The following is a 21662-nucleotide window of genomic DNA, read 5'->3' as shown; positions in this document are numbered from 1 at the left end:
GAAAACATTTCCTGGGGTGTCTGATTCATAGAAGGAGCTCAGAGATGCAGAAATGCAATCTCTTATACTCCTCTGCTCAGAAGCTATAAAAGTTGTCTCATCTGATTTGAGCCTCATGCCAACTCAAAGGTAGCTTTTAGTATAAATGATGAGGAAACCTCAGAGAGGTTTGAAGACTTCAGTATGGTCACATAGCTAGGAGGTGGCACAATCTGAACCTGAGTCCACATCTTCAGACCCTCAAGGGAACACAGCTGGTACCCTTGAAACACAAAGGATGGAGATGGGTGTCCTGGTACAGCCCCGTGGAGAAAGGGCCTAGAAGGGCATCATTCTCTGTGCTCGAGGCTGATGGTACCATAATGCATGTGTGGAGGGTGAAGACGTCTAAGTGAGTCACCTCCAGAGAACACAACACTTACGTGGAACACAGCTGGTACCCATTGACAAGACTGAGTCACGTCACCATTTTGAACTATGATAATAACAATTTCATATGACTCAACCCAGTGCTTCAGGTACCGGACACCCAGTGTGTGGTTAGATGGTGATTTCTAGATTGGCGTGGAATGGGCAGTGCGTTCCATAAGACAAGACTATTTCTAGTAGAGATGGGGTGGGGGAGCATATGCCTTCAGCTGGAGGCCCAGGGGTCTCCCTGGTTGCTGCAGCCATCTGCAGGGCTTTGGAGGATGGGAAACAACGTCCTGCCATACCACCAGCACTGCGGTTGACCTCTGAAAGCAATGGGGAGAAGCCAGGCTGTACATGGTGCCAGGAGAGGATTGTGGGGTGGGCATGAGGGTCTATAGGTGCTGAATAATCCTGTTAATGATCTTTCAGAGCCATCGGCAGGGCCATGGCCATATAATTAGGAAGGAGAAGAGAATGCAGAGTAAGTGATTTGTTGGGCCAAATGGAGTGTGAGGAGCAGATAGAAACTAAAATCCAGAGATCTTCCTCTTGACCTTGGGAGAAGAGACTGCTTTTAAAAGGAAATGCTTCAAGATTTCTGGGGCAGCAATGAAACACAAAGGATGGAGATGGGTGTCCTGGTACAGCCCCGTGGAGAAAGGGCCTAGAAAAAATCTACCTCAGCTGCTTTCAGGGAATACCATGGGAGATGTAGGGCCCAAGCCTGGTCAAATGGAACAAGAAGGGGACCTGATCTCTTCCTTCTGTTGCTGAAGATGCTGCAGCTCACTGCCAGGATGCGAGCCCACAAGCTCTGGGAGCCCCAGGGGATAGCCTAGGGGTTGGCGCCAACAGGCCTGACAACCTGAGGGGCTCTGGGTGTGGGCAGTGAACAATGGGGAGGGAGGGTCAGAGGAGGATGTGAAGACACTGCCTGATCCTGGGGCTGCAGGCTGGTGTCTGACCTGGGCAAGGCCCTCCTTGGGGTTCCCAGACATGGCAGGACATTCTGGAGCTCTTCCACAAGCACAAGGGCGCTGAACCTGCAAGGTTGAGTCCAGCCACCTTCCTCTGTGCCCAGCATGTGCCTGCCCAGCCCAGGTGCTCCATGACAGCAGACTCGAGGGAGGGTGCTGTGATCTGGGTCCCACATGCAGCCTCAGTGTACAAGGAAGACTCAGACAACAGGGGGGTTTTCAGTCACACTCAGGTCGGCCAGCTCAGCCCTTCTTTAATGTCATTGAGGCAGGGGTCTGGCCTGGCCTGGGGGGGGAGAGGCTGAAGCCAGAGATGCAGTTATTTTTGGGTGGGATCTACTACTTTTCCCACAAAGAGAGGACTCTTGGTGATTTCGTAATAAATCAGGAAGAGAAAGGGCCTGTTAAAACTGACATCAGGGGGAATGGACATAGGTATGGCTTCCATAAGTGTGGCCCCGGCGGCTTCTGTCCCTTTCTCGTCGAGGGTCAGTACAGCCTTATGTACAGCCTGGAGGGGAGAGAAGCAGAGGTGGTTCTGAGGCTGTGCCGTGCCCAATCCCAAGCCTGGCAGCAAGAACCCTGTGGGGAGCATTGTCCTAGGAGGGCTTACTTGGGCCTTTCTCCACCTGGACACCCCTGCCCTGTCTATACCCTCCCCTCCTGGTCACACAAGGCCCTTCTCTCTCCCTCGAGGCTCCAGCTCCCCTTCCCTCTTCCTCCCTGACCTATAAACCTTACTCTCCTTGGGATACAACAAAACTCAGAAGGGGGGAAGATAGATCTTCTTGCTCTCACTATCTCCCTCCGCAGGTCTCTCATCTCTGGTATACTAATTTAGGTCCTTATGGACAGAACTTGATAGTGACCTTCACAGAGCTTACCCTATAAGCAGGCGCATCATATGCAGTCCCAAATGGAACTGCACCTGTTCTTTGGCTCCCTCTTATTTGCCCGAATGAGTGGCATCTTTAGCTGAAATTATTCATCAACTCCAAATTGACAATTTACCAGGAAGTCTAATTCTCACAGATGGAAAAGTCTAGAAAGTCCTTTGAAATCCCTGAATCTGTTTCTGTGTAAATGAGTATATTGAAGCCCAAAGTTTAGAAAGTCCTGGGCAAAGATGAGACCAAGGGTCAGAGACATGACCTCCAGGGAAGTCTCTAAAATGACAGCAACACAGGAGGCCACATGCTCAGTTCAGCCACCTGACCCACCCCATAGCAGTGAATCGGGGCATGCTCAGCTCAGCCTACGTCAGTATTTGTGGCCCTGGGCCCTTTCCTCGTGACAGAACTATGCCCAACCCCCCTCCACCCTCTTATGCACTATAGACACCAGGGGACAACACCATCATCAGGGTGACCTCACCTTGGAGAGCTTCAGGGGTACCTCCTCAGTGACCCCTGAGAGGTCAGCCCCATTGCTGAAGACCTTTGTCATGCCCAGTTCACTCAGTACTTTCTTCAAATCACAGGTTCCAGAAATGGACAGTTTGGGGAAATGTACATTGGCAGACCTATCAAACAAAAGAAAATGGAAGAGTTTCACAGCATTTCTCTTGTTCTGGGACCCACCACATTGTAAAGTGTTTTCTTTTCTGTTTCTCCCACTTTGTACTGGGTCCTCTTCCTCCCCTGACTCCAAGCCGGGAAGTTGTCCTTGGTTTGTTCTAGTTTTAGTTCCTCTACACATGAGGTCAGAGAACATGAACATCAAAGGGATCATCTTGTCCTGACAGCTTCTGCAATGCCACCTCCTCTGAGAAGCCCCCCAGGAAGATCCTGTACGTCCTTGAAGCAGATCTCATCCTGCTCTGTAGACTTTGGTCACCCTGACACCAAGCCTGGAGTATCCCCAAGGCCTGATACCCAGGGGAATGTGGGTCACCAGCGCAGGTGCAGAGGGACATTCATTCAGTGAATGAGAAAAGAGTGACTACACCAGGATGAATGCTCAGCTGTTGTGTTCCTTGGGGGAAAAGCGTCAACCCAAGAAGTTTCTGACATGAGCCAGCAGACTGCACAGGGTCTTTCTGTGAGCAGTTCTGATTTCCCTGCCTCTTTCTTTCTTCTCAATCCCTGGGGCAGGGATCTCAGGAGGGTGCTGGCAGGGAGCAGAGGCATTCAAACTATTTGTATTATTGACCAGATACTATTTGTATTTTCATATTTGTTTTAGCATGTACATAATAAACTGGGTCAGGAGGGCATGGGGATATTTACGAATGCACAAGCATACACTAATTGGTGGTGCGTGCTCAGTATTATTTACTATTAGGCACCCAACCCAACCACACTGATAGAAGTGACAGAGAAACTGGAGTATTCTGCAAACATGTCCCTGTCTAGCCCTTGTTTTCCTGGGCCTTGTCCACGCAAGCTCTTCCTCTGTCCACCCAGGGACATTTTATCCTGAACTCCACACTCCACTGCTGCCTCTACTAGGAGGCCTAACTTTTAATTCCTGGTTCTGCAAGAACATGCCTTGGCTTTGCTATCCCTGCCCTGGGCACTGGGTAGTGGGAAAGTGCAGTGTCTAGGTACTATCCCTCTCACGGAGTCTGGTGGTGCTCTCTGAACTCAGGGTGGCTCCTGTGTGGAAGAACAAGATTATGTACAGCAGCAGTCACCAAGGGATGTGGCCCACCCTCCCCAGCCCTCTGGATGATCCTGATGTCCCTCAGTGCTGATGTGGTTCAGATGTCTGGACATGAACTGGGCCAGCCCCAGCTGGGGAATCACCTTGTTTGTCTGTTTTCCAGGAACTTGGTCACAACTTCCTTGGTGAGTTTGTCCTCCAGGTGCTGTAATTTCCCCTCATCGGGCAAGAAGAAGATGGCAGTGGCATTGCCCACATAGTCCATCATTAGCACCCAGCTGGAGAGCGTCTCACAGTAGTGGGTGTTAAACATGCCCAGGCGATTCATCATGGGCACCTTCACCGTCGTCGTCTCATCCACATGGAAGTCCTCTTCTGCGGTGTGCTCAGCTTCAAAGGGTTTCTCCCATTTGCCTGGAGAGTGGGGAGGATGAACGTCAGCCAGGGATGGGGTAAAGTCTGATAAGTATGGCAGGGTAAAGGGGTCCCGAGCACCCTCGTGAGATATCTACCCGAGCATCAGCTTCTTCATCTTCATCTGAGAAAGAGGCTGAAACCAATGGTCCAGGCTACTAAAAAGGATTTTGTGAAGATAATTCCAGACTAGAGGAAGAGTCAGAATTTCTATTTCACAGACGCTAAGAGATGCCATCCTGGCTGTACCTACTAAGCATATTTGTTAGAATTATATGTTTATTTGAGAGTGGCTTGTGGGTTATAAGTTAAAATTTGGGGCTGTGGTCATATGCGGTACCACCAGTCTGGAGCTCCCTGCTCCTGGTTAATTGGCACTTCAGTTGTCATTCAGGGCAAACATTCTGGTTCCTATGCCTGGGAGTGTTTCTTGGACTGACATACGAAGCGCACATGCCTGGGAAGCCTTCCTTTTGCTGTGCCAAGAGAACCTCACCATTGAGTCAGAGGGGGCAGGTGGCTCAGAGACCCCTAACCCCAGCTTTCTCACAGGACAGGAGAAGACCAGGGCAGAAGAGGGCACGGGGCCTGCCCTAAGGCCACAGCTGAGCTGGACCTATGCTGAATCCAGCCGGGGCACTCCCTACTGCCCTACTCTGTCTGATGAGCACAGGAGCTATGAAGTACAGAGAGCAGCCCCTGGCCTTGACTCCCACAGGTGACCTCTATGCTATTTCCATGGGATAGTGGAAGTTGCCTTAGGATGCCCTGGGGACCCAAAGCATTCTGACGTTTTAACCCCGCTGAGATACAAGATGGCTGATCATCTACTCTGTGCCACACACATTCCTATGTTCTTTGTAACTCATTTAATGTTACAAAAGCCTGAAAGCTAGGTATTATTTTGCCCATGATAAGATAGGAAAATAGTACCTGGAAGAGGTAAAATGGCTTGTCTCTTCTGAAAAGCCACAAAGTGGCAGAGTTAGGATTTGAACCTAGGTGTTTCAGACTGCAAAGAAGACACTCCTTTCAAGATTCTTGAATTGTCCAAAGTATGTTCCATAAGCCTATTTCGTTTATGCTGTGTGCTATGATTTGTTCTTCTGACTCTATAGTTTGGGTAGTATTACATATTCTGCATTTCTACATTTATAATAAACGTAAAGACACTAAAGGCTCTGAAAACTTCTACAGAGACCAATAATTTTGACTATCTAATTCACTATTCCCCAAACTCATTCAATGATGAAAAATATTTTCATGTTTGGTGTGTAGAAAACTGAAGAACCCATACTGCAATGCATTGCCATAGCCCGAAACGCATTGCCAAAGGAAGTTTATGAATTGATTGAGAATTATTTTGGAGTGTTTCCATGGGAACCAGCTCACAAGATTGCTTTGTGCAACCTTACCTTTATGCAACCTTACCTTTAAAGAAAATGTAATTCACCATGGCCAAAGCTGTGTCTTTGTCAAGGTCTTCGACTAAATCCACAATTTTTCCTTGGGTTCCCTTCTCCACGTAATTGTTGATCTGTTTCTTGGCCTCTTCAGTGTCCTCGAAATTGACTGAAAAGGCTTCTGAGTGGTACAGCTTTTTGACATCCTCCAAAAACTTTGCCACTAGCTTCAGATTCTGGTTGATGAATAGACCATTGCCGGTGGTCAGCTGGAGCTGGTTGTCTGGCTGGTTGAGGGTATGGAGGAGTTCCTGGAAGCCTTCATGGATCTCATCCACTTGTGTCGCTGTGAGGTTGAAATGCAGGCCCTCCAGGATCTGGGTGTGAGTGTCAGCCTTGGCTCCCAGGGAGAGCATGGCAAAGGCTATAGCAATACTCATTGGGGAGAAGAAGATGTTGGTGGTGTTGGACTGATGGGCCAAATGGCGGTATAGGCTCAATGCGAACTCCGCCAGGTTGGGAGCAATCTTGTGGCAGGCTGGGTAGTTATGATCATGCTGGGATGTATCCTGGGCAGTGTCCCCCTGGGGATCCTCAGCTAGGAAGCTGGGAGCCCAGAGGCACAGACCTGCCAGCAGGAGGAGGCCCCATGAGACAGAAGATGTCATCGTTCTGCAAGACAGAAAAGGGACACCAGGATCCAAGTCAGGACATATGATGACTCCCAATGACTAGGGATTAACACCATGTAAAAGCAGCCACAGTTTATTTCTATTAGGTGCCCAGCCTGTGCCAAGCACTGTCTATACCATCACCACTGAAAGAACCAGAAAGTTAGCAAAAATGTCAATGGTGCTCACTATATGCCAAGCACTGTCCTAAGCACTCACATGTATTAGCTCGTTTCATTCTTCTAACAATCCTTGGAGGTAGTAATATTCCTGTTCTCCATTTACAAACCAGGAGACCAAAGCCCAGAGTGGTTAAGGCAGCTGTCCAACGTCACAAAGCAAGTCAAGTAGCAGAACTAGAATCACATGTCTAGATCCTAGGTCCATGCTCTGGGCAGCTCTACTTACATCTGCAATGACCCTGAGGTGCAAGTGGAACAGCCACTGTTTTGCAAAAGAAGAAACTGAGGCACAGGAAGAGTAATAGACCTGCTAACGATTATCCAGGAATCAGTCTGGATCAGAATGAAGAATCACTGTCTAGCTGGAAGCCCTTGGAATCATTCCACCCAATCTCATTGTTTAAAAGCCAGGGGGACAGCAGGGCAAAGGGGAAAGCATCTTTCACAGTGGCGCCCAGCTAGGACATGGTGGGGCTGCAATAAGGCCTGCTGAGGGGGCTTCACCCACTCAGACCCACAAGGATCCTTAGACCCTAGTGTTTTTCCTGAGAGAGTGGGCTGTCCCCACAAGACTTTGTGGTCCCAGCCACAAGAATGGACTGATGGTCTCATAGTCAGCTCACCTGCCACACTGGTCACCAACCATCTCCTAGTCTGGGCTCTCACTTTGGGGGTTTGAGAGGGGCTCCTCTTTCCTTTAAAGCAGGGATGGGGGGGGTGGTGAAAAAGCACCTCTTTTAGCTTCAGGCGGACCTCAATTCTAATCCAGGCTCTGTTATTCTGTCCAGCTGTGTGAGCTAAGACAAGTCATTAATCTCTCTGGTCTCCATTTGCCTCATATATAAAGTGAGGTTTGTGGGAGAATTCAATGAAGTAAGCCTAAACACAGAAGCTTCCAGCAAAGTCATCTGAAAGAGCAACTTTTTTGAAGGAGAGGCTGGCACATATTGCAAAGTCAAGTCAAGTAAGAGGCTGGGGAGGAAGGTATGTTTCACAGCTGGGCTGAGACAATGACAGCAAGTGGCGAGGACTGGAGCTGAACCAGCGAGAGCCGGCTCTGCTGCAAGGTGGTCAAAGTCCAGGCTGTCCAGGGCAGCACAGAGCCTGACCTGCCCCTCAGCACGCCCTGCTGTCCACAGAGGTGGGGAAACTAAGGTCTTGGCCTGTCCGCCAAGAGTTACATAAATCATCATCTTAATAAAATACAAAGAGAAAGGTGTCCATGAATTGGGGATAGGAAAACATAAGGGGAAAAACTTGGAAATAAGAAATGTTGAGTTTTATCTACCACTTTGGACTTTTGAAAGTTGTTTTTCCAGCTCGGCGCCTGTAGCAGAGTGGTTATGGTGCCAGCCACATACACTGAGGGTGGCGGGTTTGAACCCGGCCTGTGCCAGCTAAACAATTGCAACAAAAAAAAAATAGCCAGGCATTGTGGCAGGCGCCTATAGTCCCAGCTACTTGGGAGGCAGAGGCAAGAGAATCACTTAAGCCCAAGAGTTGGAGGTTGCTGTGAGCTGTGACGTCATAGCACTCTACCCAGGGTGACATAGTGAGAAAAAAAAAAAAAAAGTTGTTTTTTCCAATAAAGCAACAAAGTGAAGCACAAAACTGTTTTCTCTCTGCCACCTTTTTTTCTGGTCTTCATGCCTTCAAATAAACCAAATAAAACAGACTACACATTACATAATGCATGTTTGTATTTTTCTCAAACCAGCCAGTGTAGGTAGAGCTGAAGATCGTGCTAAAATTAGTTCTGTATGTTTCCATCTCCCTCAGATTTCTCTTTTACTTCCTAGCTGATTTTGGTACAGTCCTTCATGGTTTATGGAAATTCCCCATCTTTGCAGGGTGCAGTGATCAAGAGGCAGTTTGACCTCCAGAGGGTGGGGACAGTATGCAGAGTGGCCACAGGACCAGAGGTTGTGGCTTCTAGCCCTAGCCTTGAGCAAGCATCCTCTGGTCCTGGGGTCTCCCCCTCCCCGACACTGTACAGAATGGGGTGGGGAGCCAATCTAACAGAAGTTGTCTGCACACTAACATGTGATTCTTAATTAGAAGGGTATCTCTTTTGGTGAAGCAAAACAGACTGAGATTCCCATGAGGCGGGGTGGGGTGAGGTGCCCTCCTACTTGGGGGCTGCTGGGCTCTAAGGAGGTGGCAAAGCTGGTGCAGAAAGGGGTGGTAAGGGGAGACAGCTAGGATGAGCACATTTCCCCACCCCCATCCATCTTCCCACGTGTCACATCACCTACTCTGGGGAAGATCCGAGGGTCAGGGCCCTGCCAAGGCCACACAGCGAGTCAGTGACAAAGTTGAAACATGCCTTGGTTTTCTCACAACTCAAATCGCAAACTGACACACTCATGCCCTTGGGTCTCAGACTCTATGCATGTCAGAACTGGGCCGTGATATTGGTCCCAAGTGTCCTGTTGGGTTCATTTTGCCTCCCAATTTGTTGTTCCTTGTAGCTTAAGGGACCAAGACCTCTTCTTGCCCTTCCATCAAAGGCAGCAGCCCACACTCCCAAAGGCTAGTGCTGGAGAAGCCAAGTAGAGATGGGAAAGGGATGGCAAGTGGTCACAGTAGCCAAGCTTTAAACCAGAAAAATGAAGATCTCGGGGTGACATTTCTGGAGTCCCTGGGGAAGTGAGAGCAGTCATTGTGAGGCCGGGAAAAAAGAAGTGAGACACCTCTACCTAATGTCACACCATTTCCACTCAGAGCATAAAATCAATGACCCAGGGAGACATGCAGATCCAGGGAAGAGAATGTGGCATAAGGTCAAAGACAGTGTTGAAATAGGCACTAAATAAACCTGGGTGTGACCAGGCCAGGCACTTACTGGCAGGTAGCCCTGGGCAAATGACTTCAGCTCTTTGAGCCTCAGCTTCCTGTCTGTACAATGGAGAAAAGAATCCTTTCAAAGACAGAGATGAGAAATAAACAAGATAATGGGTGGGTGGGCTCCTTCCCACTCCCAAGTGTGGAAGCCCTCTCTCTACCTGCACATGGGTTGTGCTCATGTCTGAGAACAGCAGATTTCTTCCTAGCCAGCTGCTACATTCCCTAGAACCGATTTTGCTCAGCAATGAATAGCCTTTGAGTTTGGCAAATTTTATACTGAATTCTCCAAGTATCTGTTCATTGCCTGTTAGCTGACTTACTGCACGTTAAGCACACATTGGCATGCTCCTCACCTTCATCTTCACACTTAACATTGGGTGTTTTATATGCACTGTCGCATCTAATCCACCCTCAAAGCTTACCTCATGGGGTGGAAATTTTTAGCTCTACTTTATAGATGGAAAAATTGAGACCCAATGAGGATAAATAACTTACTGAAAACCACAGAGCCCGTTGCTTACAGAACCAGGATTTAATTCTAGACACTTTGATTCCAGAACCTGACACTTAATCTTTTTCTATGTACAAAGCTGGAGACAGAAGACTTGATACTGAAAACTTCAGAGGTGGCCTGGCTAAGTGTAGAGGGGCGGCATTGCTTTGTGGCTAAAATTAAAAGCTCTGAGGCCAGATTGGTCGAGTTCAACTTGCTGTGTGACCTTAGAAAAATTACTTAACCTTTCTGGACCTCAGTTTCTTGGAGATGATAAAGCACTTCCTCAGAGAGCTATTGTGCAAATTAAATACTTGCAAAGTGCCAAGAAGTGGAACTTTTGGAGGTATTATATGGGAATCTGGCTACCTTGGCCTTGGTTATCTTTGTAGCCCTCATCTCCAAAAACAGAGTTTAAAAACTCATATTCTTGCAACACTCCAGAGATCAAGGTCAGGTGGGGGTGGGATGAGGGCAAAGGTTATCTAGTTTTTCCCAAGAGGACAGAGAGGTTAAGTGCTATCCAAGGTCCCGAGCATCAGAGAGTCCTCAAGGCCAGCCCAGGCTCCCTGTTCCCAGCTGGTGCCTGAGACCTGAGAGAAATATGGCAGCTCCAGGGTCAGGATCCCAGGGCCTGGGTCAGGGTTGAGGGGTCTGGAACCAGGTGCCTGAGTTTGACTCTTGGATGGTGTGTGATTCTAGGAAAGTTATTAACCTCACTCTTCCTTACCTCCTCATCTGTAAAATGGGAATAACCATAATAACCACCTCAGAGGATTGATGTGAGCGTTAGATGCCTTTACGTACACATTGGGCTTAGATGTGGCTTGGCAGCTGGAACCTCACAGATGGTGTACCTCACAGGGCCTTCCTGCCCTTAACCTGCACCAGGAGTGCCCAAGGGTCCACTATACAGGGGGAGGCCTGCAGTGGTCCTGCTTCTGGGCATGGCCGGAGAGAATGGGGCATGTGGGCCTGCATTTCTCACTGTTCCTCTCTGGGCCTTGACTTCCTCATCTGTGGAGGAGGGAAATCTATGCACCCAGGCAGCAGGGAAGTGCGAGGCTTACAAGGCACAACTAACAGGAAGACCCCTGGGTAGACACGGGAGAGAGCAGACAGAAAGAATCCACTGCTGTTATCATTGCTGTTACCTATCTTCCCTCGTGCCCATCCGGGAGTACCAGAACTGTGGAGCCAGACACCCTTGTCCACCTCTGCTTACAAGGGCCGGCTGATTCACTGGAAGGTATTGAAGAGGTACCAGGAAGGCTCAGAAATCAGGAAACAACCTTCAGGGGTGCCGGTACGATAATGATGCAGCCCCCTGCATCTTTCCAGCATCCCAGGGGAAGACCCCCCCCACACCCTCCTCTGCCCCAGGCCAGATCCTCTCAGGGTGGTGCAGGGACTGGGGGCCCCTCTGGAGCCTCTACTGTGAAAGGCTTACTTACGATTGACTCCCTGTCTGCGGGCTGTTGGTGGAGACCAAGGCAGAGGAGACAGAGCCTTGGTCTTGTCTGTATTTAAGCAGTGGACACAGAGGGGTGACGGGGGAAGCTACTGGTGAATATTAACCAAGGTCACCCAGTTATCAGGGAGCAAACAGGAGCTAAGTCCATTGGCCAGGTCCTGAGCCACCCGCCTACACAGCCCCACACTCTGGACCACACACAGCCTCTGCTCCTCACACCAAAGGGAGTCTTTGTTTCTGCCTCATAAACTAGTGTCTTGTGTCCAAGGTGGGGGTGTCATGAGTCAGACTGTCCTTGGGCCAGTACCACTTTGCTGGCCTCATACTCTGTCTGAGAAAGCCTCAGTGGCTGCTCTGCAGGTAGCAAGCTCATTGTCCTGGGGGTCCGGAGTGGGTTATGAGCCTGTTTGACAAATGAGGAAACTGGGGCCCAGAGCAGAGGCTGCTCATCCAACCTTAGACACAAAACCCCTCTTGATTTCCCCAGTGGGAAAGTGGGGCATGACTGAAGCAGTCACAGCCATGCTGGGATGGCACAGTTGGCCGTGGGACAGGCTAGGGGCTGAAGAGGACATCTTTAAACAGGAGCTGTGCCACCCACCTAAGGCAAGCTGCTTCACCTCTCTGAACCAGGACAGGTGTTTTCACCTGCACCCTAGGTGGCTGGAAGTTCCATCTCCAAGCATGGCTGTCAGTATAAACAAAGTATCCTGGGGGAAGTTCTGGCACACAGTAGGCTCTTGACTGGGTCTGTAAGCCCTCTGTTCAGCCTGCTCTCAGGGCTCCTTTGAGTAGGAGAATGGTCAATTTTTGGTCAGCCTCTCGCCTGTTTCTGACTCCCAGAAGATCAGGGTAATCCATATATCACTAAGAATTTCCTTGTGAACGTGGCCCCTGCACTGTGACAGTCATAAGCCTTTGGGGACTGCTGGAGGTTGAGGGGAAGGATGATGCAGGGACAGCTCCAGTAGGATACCACTCAAGTGCCATCTTTTTAAAAACCTAAATCAGGTGGCATTATCCGCTGTGCAAGCCCCATCCTGCTTGGCGGGTAGATCTTTGCTGAATGAATGCATTTGTACGTTTTTGTCCCTTATCTCGTTTGTCAGTCCCAGCTGTGCTCCACCATGGGGCTCAGCCAGGTGAGGGACTCACAGATTCTGTAGCACACAAATTCAGGTCAGGGAACCCACTTGCCGGCTGGAAGACTTCAGGCAAGTTGTTTAACCCATCCATGCCTCAGTCTCCCCATCTCTAAGCTGAGGACCTTGACAGTACATACCTTGTTGGGCTTCTGGGTGGTTGAAATGCGGCAGTTCAAGGAAGTCACAGAGCCAGGCACTGGGTGTGCACAGTATGCCCTTTATGATGTTGCTGTCCACCATGTCAGGGGGTCTCCCTGAGTCACTTGGGGGTTGGGGGTTGGCATTTCGGGAGCTTTCCTCCAGGCATTTACTCATTCAGTGCCCCCTCTCCTTACAGGAAGCAGGAAATGAGTGTGGAGTCCCTTCTCCCTTTCGCCTGTTCCCCTTTCAGCTCCATCTCTGGCCTTTCCCCTGAGCTGGCTGGATACTTCCCCCAGGACTCCATACGCACTCCCAGCTTGGGTCTCTAGGCTAGGCACTAGGCTGGACTGTGGCGAGGTGAGTCTGCTCTCCATACCCTCTGAGATTTCTTACCCTCTCTTGACCTCTCTTTTCTCATCTATACAATGTTCTCTCTCTAAGCCCACTTGCCCCTCCCATTTGTCACACAGCAGTGACAAAAGCCTCATCATCCCCACTTTCCCCCAAGCTCTGTCCCTCCAGCAGGTGCAGGCAGTTGACCTGTGTACTGGTCGGGCAGCTGGACCCCCTACCTGGAATTCCTGGCAGCAGCCACGCCTCCTGCGGCAGCCCGACCCCCTCTGCTGAGTCGCTGCCGGTCTGCCCAGGAAGGAGGCTCTGGGTGGCAGCAACAATCGGTCAAGGAGGGGCGGGGAGCTGGGACAGGAAGGGGCCTTGCCCATTGCCAGGTGGATGCCAGACCGGCCCTTCCAGGCCCAGGCAGCCCTGCTCTACCTGTCAGCGTCCAGGCTGTGTGATCCAGGATGAGGCACTCGGCTTTCTGAGCCTCCGTAAGAGGAGCAGTCACACTGCTCAGGGGATTACTAGAAATGACAGGTGCTCTCTTGGCACAGAGTATGGCCCATTATCTGGCAGATTTTCCCAGCCAGCTCTAGAGAGAAGAGGACTAAGATACCTCTGAAATGCCCCTCGGGAGTGCTGTGGCTGTGAAGGGTCTGTGTGAATGTGGAAGTCATGTGTCACAGGGGGGAAGCTGGGGCATTTGGAGGATGGATGAAGAAAGCACAGGTGGAATCAGTGGGGGCTCAAAATGGGAGCCCTGCTGTTTGGGGTCAAGGGCTCCAGGTTCAGCCTTTGCTCTGCTTTGGATATCTATACTGGGAAGAAGGGCTGGATGATTTGGGAAAATGAACAAAAATAGGGTCCCAGGGGTAGAGGACACTCGGTGGCCAGAGTGGGGAAAATCTTAACCACTTGGTTACTTCTAGAGTTGTCTCTTTTAGCTTCTGGGCTGATTTCCTCAGAACAGATGCATCATGGGAAGATCCAGGGGGCTGGTGGTGAGTAAAGGGCATCTGGGGAGACCCTGCCTCTCTCCAGGGTCCTGCCTAGAGATGACAGTCTTGAGGAGTGGGCTGGAGAGAGGTGTGAGACCTGAGGCTGGGGGTCTGCAGCACTGAAGAGGGGAGGGTGGGGGATGCCACGGGCCCTGGGCCAAGTAGATTAAGGACTAGTGGCTGGTCAGAAGGACAACAGTAGGGTGCAGAAGGGCTGACCCTTCTGGCAGGTGCCCAGGAGAGCACTGCCCAACCCATCCACACACATACACACCCTCACTTGCAATTCCCTACTTCCAGAAGCTGGCTCCCTTCTTTGAGGGACAGTGTAGGTTAGTGACTAAGGTGCGGGCTCAAGAATTAAGCATCTGGGTCAAGCCTTAACTCCACCACTCTGTCTCTGTAGGTCTCAGACAAGCTACTTAACCTCTCTGCCCCTCAGTTTCCTCATCTGGGAGATAGGGAGAATATAGAAATAGTCACTTCTCTCAGGATTGTGGAGGTCAGATGACAACATTTAAACACTTCAGGCAGCCCCTGGCATGAGATGGGGATGTGTCCTGGTCCTGGAAAACCTTTCAGATGGGTCTCTAGGGTCTAAGTGGGGAGAAGGATTGCTGAATTTGACTCCAGGCTCAGGAGCAGCACTCTGCCCATGGATACCTCCGCAGATTCAAGCTTCCACTTATTCCAAAAGAGGCCACCCATCCCCTTTCCAGGGGCTGCACTCATTTTACTTCCTAAAGGAGCAGGGCCAGGTCTTTGCAAACACATGCGACGTGCAGAGGATGTGGAGGGCCTCGAACTAAGCTGACATGGATTTGGGGGAGGGCTTCATGTCACTTCTCTGAGCCTCAGTTTTCTCATCTGTAAAATAGGGATAAGAGTCCCTTTCTCACATAGTTGTGAGGCTTAAATGAGGTGAGGCTTGTGGGGTGCTTAAAACAGAGCCTGCTCTGTTAGCATAACTGACACCTGTGTCTGTCTGCTCATAACTCATTTGATTAGTAGAATCAATTGGATGTCATAAGTTGACCTTCCAGGAGATAAATTCAGTCTGTACTGTTCATTCCCCTCCTCCAGGCAACTTGCAAATCAACCAACTTGCAACACCCTAGTGGATCCTCTTTCCTCGTGTGCGTAACCTCCGGGGCCATTTCCTGTGTGTGGGGGGTGGGGGGGTAATTTCTGCTTTTTATGGAATTCTCTGGCTTACTTAAAGTTTCTGGGTTTTACTTCTTATCTTCACACAGATTCTTATCTTTCACAAAAATAAAACAAATCTATGCATTGTAAGTGACAATATAGTTAATAGAAGGAATAAAAGGTACATCTACAGCTTCATCTCCTTCTTATTAAATTAGATTCTCATTACAACTGACCTTTACTGCACTTTAACCTCACTCTTTGGAGGTTATGGACCCTCATGTTCACTATGGACGAACCACTTTTAATAGACTCAACCTGTCCTAGTTAACTATATTTACAATTTCCTTTTTGATGTTCAGGTTGTCACATTTTGGCCAACGGTAGAACCTTTAAGTTATCTTTTTTCCCCCTATCAGCAATCTCTGTTGATGTTTCAGAAGACATACCTTTGTTTTCTAGCAATGATCCTGGGTCCTCGGCCTATTGACATTTTCTTCTGCCCTAGAACATGATGTGGGGGATCTTGCCTGGGAGAGGGAGAGAACAGGGTGTAGTAACTGTCCTTCTGGGAACCTAGGGTGTGGCTGGATGGCAGGTCTCACCTTGGCAGGGGGCCAAGGGAGACTTAACAAAACTTTGGGGCTTATTATTCAGAAATACAAGCCCTGCGTGGGTGGCTCACACTTGCCCAACTTGGACCTTGGCTAGAGATGGTTCGATTTACCCTGCTGACTTCTTCATGTTGACTTTGAGCATTTCTGTTTGCTTGGTTTTAACGGGTCTCTGGCTGCTTTCATTTTATCATACAACTACTCAAACTGACTCTAATGCATGACACGTCACCCCCTGCATCCTGGCTGATACCTCTTGAGCACTACCTGCCGGGCTCTGTTTTAAACACTTTATCTGTATTAACTCACACAATCCTGTGCAGTGGGCACTGTTATTATCTCCTCAGAGCATGTGAGGACACTGAGGCACACAGAGTTACCTCAATTCTGACAATACGTTCCTCCTTCCTTCCGCCCTTCCTCTCTTCTGCCTCACACTTGCACTCTTGCACAAACCCTTTGTAACATTAGCATAATAGCTAACAATTGTTGAACATCTAGCTCATGCCAAAGTTTTTGCAGATTAACTCCTCATCCTCACATCAAGCCTATGAGGTCAATATTTCTGTTTTATCCTCATTCTATAGATGAGGAAACTGGGATTCACAGCGGTCAAGGAACTAGCCCCAGGTCAAGTCACAGAGCCCACCACAGAGCTCTCCCAGGCTAAGTGATACAAACTGCATCTCCCGTAGTAAGTTACCTGAAGGGTGTTTTTTCCATCTCTATGACTTTGTACTGAGAACAAGATAGGTAAGCAAAGGTTGCTGGAAGAAGTGAACTCATGAAGGATTGTAGAAACAGAGAGTTTCTTTCGTTCAGTGGTTAAGGTATCTTGTCAGCGTGAAAGCGTGAAAACCTTTTGAATGCTTAAAATTTATATAAGGCTCTGTGAAATTAAAAAAAAAATTATATAAGGTGTGCAATTTCCTGTGTAACAAAACAAAACTAGTTGCTTTGCTATTTGATCTGGAAGTGCAGACCGAGGAGGGAGGGCTTAGCAGGTTGCCCAAGGCCTCCCAGCCAGAACCTAGAGCCCGGTTCTCCTGTTGACCAGGTGTGACTCCCACCACCAGCCAAAGCTGCTCCCCCTCTGCCTCCTCTGCCTGCCCTGTTAAGGAGGAACAGTCCATGGGAGGACAGCAAAGTGGGGAGGGACCTGCCATGATGAAATGTCACTGAGGGGAAGGAGATTGCTTCAGGCCCTGCTGTCCCTCCTTCCTCTCTCCCTGTGGCCTCCTGAGCTCTCCAGCATAATCCCAACTAGAGCTGATGGGTTAGCAGATGCCAAGGCACTCTGGTAGCAATTTATGAGTACAAAGCTCATTTCCCCAACAGCTCTGCAAGGAAGGTTTATTATACCTACTTCACAGGTGAGGGTCAGACAGAATATAGAAGCTGACTCCATAAAGCCTCTCTTGAGGGCTTCTCCTTCTCCCCATCTCCCCTGCTACTACATTCAAATGTGCCATCCTCTCTTCTTTGTCTTCATTGATTTTTTTTTTTTACTGAAGTATTATTTTCATGCAGTAAAACCACAATTCCTATAGACACAGCTCAATAAATGTTTACATTTGTGCACATCTGTGCAGCCATTACTCTGAGCAGGAGATAGAACATATCTGTCTGCCCAAGAAGTCCCCTTTCTGTCACTGCCCCTGAAGGAGACTTCTGTTTTGACTCCTATCTCCATAGATTGGCCTCACCTCTTCCAGAAAGGCATGGAAAGGGGACATCGTCCCATGTACCTTTCTGTGTGTGGCTTCTTTGGTTCAACACCATGTTTCTGAGATTCATCTAAGTTGTCACACAGATCAGCCATTTGCTCCTGCTTGGTGCTGAGTACTGCTCCAATGTATGGATGTGCTACCAGGCATCTATCTGTTGATGGATGTCTGGGTTGTTTCCAGTCTTGTCTGTCATGAATGAAGCCTCTATGAAGATCTTCCTTTTCCCCTGCTCTCTCTGAAGGAGTTTGATAAGGAAGGTGGAGGAGCAGTGAGACAGACACAATTCAAATCCCAGATCTGCCATCAGCTGCTGAGGCTCTGGAGCTGGTCAGTTAATATCTTTTATCTCTGGAGTGGAGATAATAATCCTTACCTCGTGGGGTGGTGGATTGCGAGGAGGACATGAAATACTGATCATGCAGATCACAAAAGGCCTGGCTCAAGAAATATTATTTCCCTGTTCTTTTACTCTCAGGCTGTGTGACTGTTCTTTTAACAGCCGGGAAATAGAAATTAAATAACTAAGGGAAATGGCTGAAAACAAAACCAAAAATTGCTCCAGAAATTCAGGGAAAAATCAGTGATTTCCCTCCAATTTAAACCTGTTCTTAGGGTCTGGTCTTCAGTTTTTCATCCTGCAGAGCATTGAGCAAGCAGCGCAAACACCAGCTAGGTCAACATAGCCTCCCACCAGCAAACAGTGAGGATGTGTATTCTGGGCTTCTCTGCTCTCTTCCCGCCACCTCTGTCCTCCATCAGGACTCAATGGGAAGCAGCTAGGGGAGGCTGAAGTCCTGGAAATGGTGTGGATAGGATTAGGGAGCCAGAGCACACAATTGAAGTGGTCTCCTCCATGGGCCAGGGCTCTCCGGCTCACCGGGAGGACATGGTCACCTAGGGGACTGAAGGCAGACATTTTGTACATGCACACACATGTTGCCACCCTGACAAGAGGGTTCCTTTTCTTTATAGAAAGGGCTCTGGAAAATGATGGCCCTGACACCATCTCGGACAGTGTGGACTTTGGCAAGATGTTGGGATCTGGGGACAGTCAGCCAGTTTTCAGTTCACTGTGGATAAATAAGTGACTGAACCCCTTGTGGCTTCACTATCCTTATCTGTATATGGAGATTTTAGTTCCAAGGTCTCAGAGCTGGTTGTTAAGATAAAATAAATAACTACGCAGAAAGGATCCTTACAGAGAGGACACACGACAAATGTTGGTTCCCTTCTGTCCCCCAGACCCCCTCCCCCACCGTTTCCTCTTCTCTCTTGGTCAGAATAGTTCATAATACATTGTGTAGCACAAGAGCCTGTATTTACAGAAACTAAAGTTTATGCATAGAAGTCTCTAGAAGGTGGCAAACCAGTGATTATCCTGGAATGCAGACTTACCAGTTGGAACAACTTTTACTTTGTTCTTTAAGTTCTCATGCTGTTCTCTGTCTTGTCACAGAATGGGCTGCCTTCATAAGAAACATACCTTTAATTCATTTTCACTTAACCAAACAGAAAGACTCTGTATTTAAATATGTGACAGTTTCTTTCAGGGTCTTGTAAGAAGGTGACATTCTGGGAAGTTTTCTTTTACCTCTTTGGTTTCCCTCCAAACACCCTCTCCTTCACAGGGTGTCTGGTGGAAAGCTTCCCTGGTGCAGTCAGACAGCACAGGGCTCAAATCCTAATTCTATGCTAATTAGCTGTGGGAATTTAGAAGCCTCATTTACTCATTCTGTGAGCCCGGCAATAAAATCGGGATATGTATTTACTTTGGAGCGGTTAGGATAGAGCTGAAGGAAATAACAATATACAATCCAAGCAGTGAGAAGTTCCTTACAGGCGGCAGTTTCCCCCTCTCCCCCACTTATGTGAGTTCAGCCTCCTAGAAGTGTTGCCTCTAACAATCCTGTGCAGTCACCGCTGTGTGCTGTCATCTCACGCTGCAGACGAGCAACTGAAACTCAGGCAATTTATAAGTGACTTACTGAGTGAGTTTTGACCTAGAAAAACAGCTTTGCTCCTTGTTCTCCGTGTTTACTTTACAATAGGTACATTAGACACACTATGGCCACACAATATTTTAGCCTTGACTCTGGTACCTGGTCTGTGTTTGTCCTTCAGATGTCCTCTTGCAGTTTGCACCAGGGGACGAATACAGACTGGAGCCTCCCTGGGAATGGAGATTCCCACAATCTGTTTTTCAAGCTTTATCCCATTAGCCTGATTAATAGGAAAACACCCTGGAAAATTCAGTATTTGTTCAGATGTAAAAGAAGCACTTCCAAGATCCCCATTTAGAGCTTTTGCCTTAATGATTCATCATATCGGTCATTTGGTCACCTAAGGCAGAACTCTTCTGAAATTGTGACTTGTTGTCTATTAAAAAGTTTGGTAATCCTTGAGGATTTGTAATTCTCCTGAGTTCAGGGCAGTTCTGAGAAAGGTCTCCATGTTTGATTTTCTAAACATGAGAATCCCTATATAACTGAACACATGAATAAATAAAAAAATATGACGTTGTACCCCCCTGTAACTTTAAACTCTTGTATTAAAATATCACATCAGGTGTGGAGAATGGGTACAGGCAAAACTTACTAAATGCAGAATACAAATGCCTACATTCAATAACTAAGAAAATGCCATGAAGGCTACGTTGAACAGTTTGATGAGAATATTTCAGATTGTATATGAAACCAGCACATTGTACCCCTTGATTGCACTAATGTACACAGCTATGATTTAACAATAAAAATAAAATAAAATATCACATCAGGAAGGAACTACATGTCTGTGAGACAATTCTTCTTCTTCTTTTTTTTTTGAGACAGAATCTCATTTTGTTGCCCTGCCTAGAGTGCCCTAGCTTCAGCCTAGCTTATAGCAACTTCAAATTCTTGGACTCAAGTGATCCTCTTGCCTTGTCTTTGGGTAGCTAGGGCTCTACATACAGGTGTCCCCCACAGTGCCAGATTTGTTTTTCTATTTTTAGTATAGACAGGGTCTCACTTTGCTCAGGCTGGTCTGGAACTCCTGACTTCAAGTGATCCTCCTGCCTCGGCCTCCCACAGTGCTAGGATTGCATGTGTGAGCCATGGTGCCTGGGAAGCCATTGGAATTCTTTTTTTTTTTTTTTTTTGTGGTTTTTTTTTTTTTTGGCCGGGGCTGGGTTTGAACCCGCCACCTCCGGCATACGGGACCGGCGCCCTACTCCTTGAGCCACAGGCGCCGCCCGGAATTCTTAATTGGTTGAATCTTTGAGAATCCTAGGATTACAAAGTCCTAATCTGGGTAAATTACTGAGTAAATTTCTTAATTCTGCAACCTAAACATTTCCATACTATGTAGCAACTTCTTTCTCTTTCATTTAAATCTGGGATTAATAAGGACCCTAGGAGGACCACACTGAGCAATAAATCTAATTAATAAATCTCTCACATATTTTCCCTGATGAATTTTTCCCATGGAGGCCAGGAGCACCTTTTATCTTAAGATTTAGATGAAATTTTGAAATGTTCATTTCCCTTCACTTTCATTAATTGGTCCCATGTTATAACCGGCTGTGACATATCACAGAAAGTTCCATTTGCTTAGTATGTGTGTACACACACACACACACACACACGGGCACATGAACTTAGCACTTGACATTTTAATGTCTTGGAAATCGCATCTACCCTTCCTTTACAGTCTGCTTCTTACTATGGCTACAGGGAAGTGTGCAATGGAAGAAAAAGAACAGTAACATATTGTTCTTCTAAACTCCCTCTGTCTGTCTGGTTTGGGTGCCAATAGCAAGTGGCAGCAGCCAATTTCAGAATTCCCCTATTTCCTGGGCCCAGCCAAGATCTGATTTTACATCCTCTTTGCCTGCTAACAGTTGGAGAAACTCAAATATCAAATACTTGTACTGAGCGGTGTTTACAGAACTGGGTCACGTTAAGAGACAGTCTTGCTGACAGCAGAGGTTATAAGTGGCCCTAACAAGAAACTATTGATGCTCACTATCAGAATAGCAATATCTTTATCTTAGAATGTTCCAGAAGCCAGCTGCCAGGCTGCAGATGGCTAAG

At 48.1% G+C, this 21662-nt stretch overlaps 1 protein-coding gene across 2 annotated transcripts; it reads right to left on the bottom strand.

Moving 5' to 3' along the window:
• Nucleotides 1-1607: 1607 nt before the first annotated feature.
• On the bottom strand, nucleotides 1608-11609 carry SERPINA1 (serpin family A member 1). 2 transcript variants are annotated; one of them, XM_053602672.1, is made up of 5 exons: nucleotides 11460-11609; nucleotides 5841-6484; nucleotides 4139-4409; nucleotides 2766-2913; nucleotides 1608-1902 (listed from the first exon to the last, which is right to left on the bottom strand). In XM_053602672.1, the coding sequence occupies exons 2-5, from the start codon at nucleotides 6478-6480 to the stop codon at nucleotides 1711-1713; spliced, it is 1251 nt and encodes a 416-aa protein (XP_053458647.1). In that variant the 5' UTR covers nucleotides 6481-6484; nucleotides 11460-11609; the 3' UTR covers nucleotides 1608-1710. The 2 variants fall into 2 exon arrangements, with proteins under 2 accessions (XP_053458647.1, XP_053458648.1); XM_053602673.1 differs by lacking the exon at nucleotides 11460-11609 and adding an exon at nucleotides 9511-9553.
• Nucleotides 11610-21662: the final 10053 nt, after the last annotated feature.

The sequence above is a fragment of the Nycticebus coucang genome, chromosome 9 (genome assembly GCF_027406575.1).
Source record: "Nycticebus coucang isolate mNycCou1 chromosome 9, mNycCou1.pri, whole genome shotgun sequence".
Classification (NCBI taxonomy): Eukaryota; Metazoa; Chordata; class Mammalia; order Primates; family Lorisidae; genus Nycticebus; species Nycticebus coucang.
Note: the sequence above shows the minus strand (reverse complement) of the source record. Positions and strands in the feature narration are given on the sequence as shown.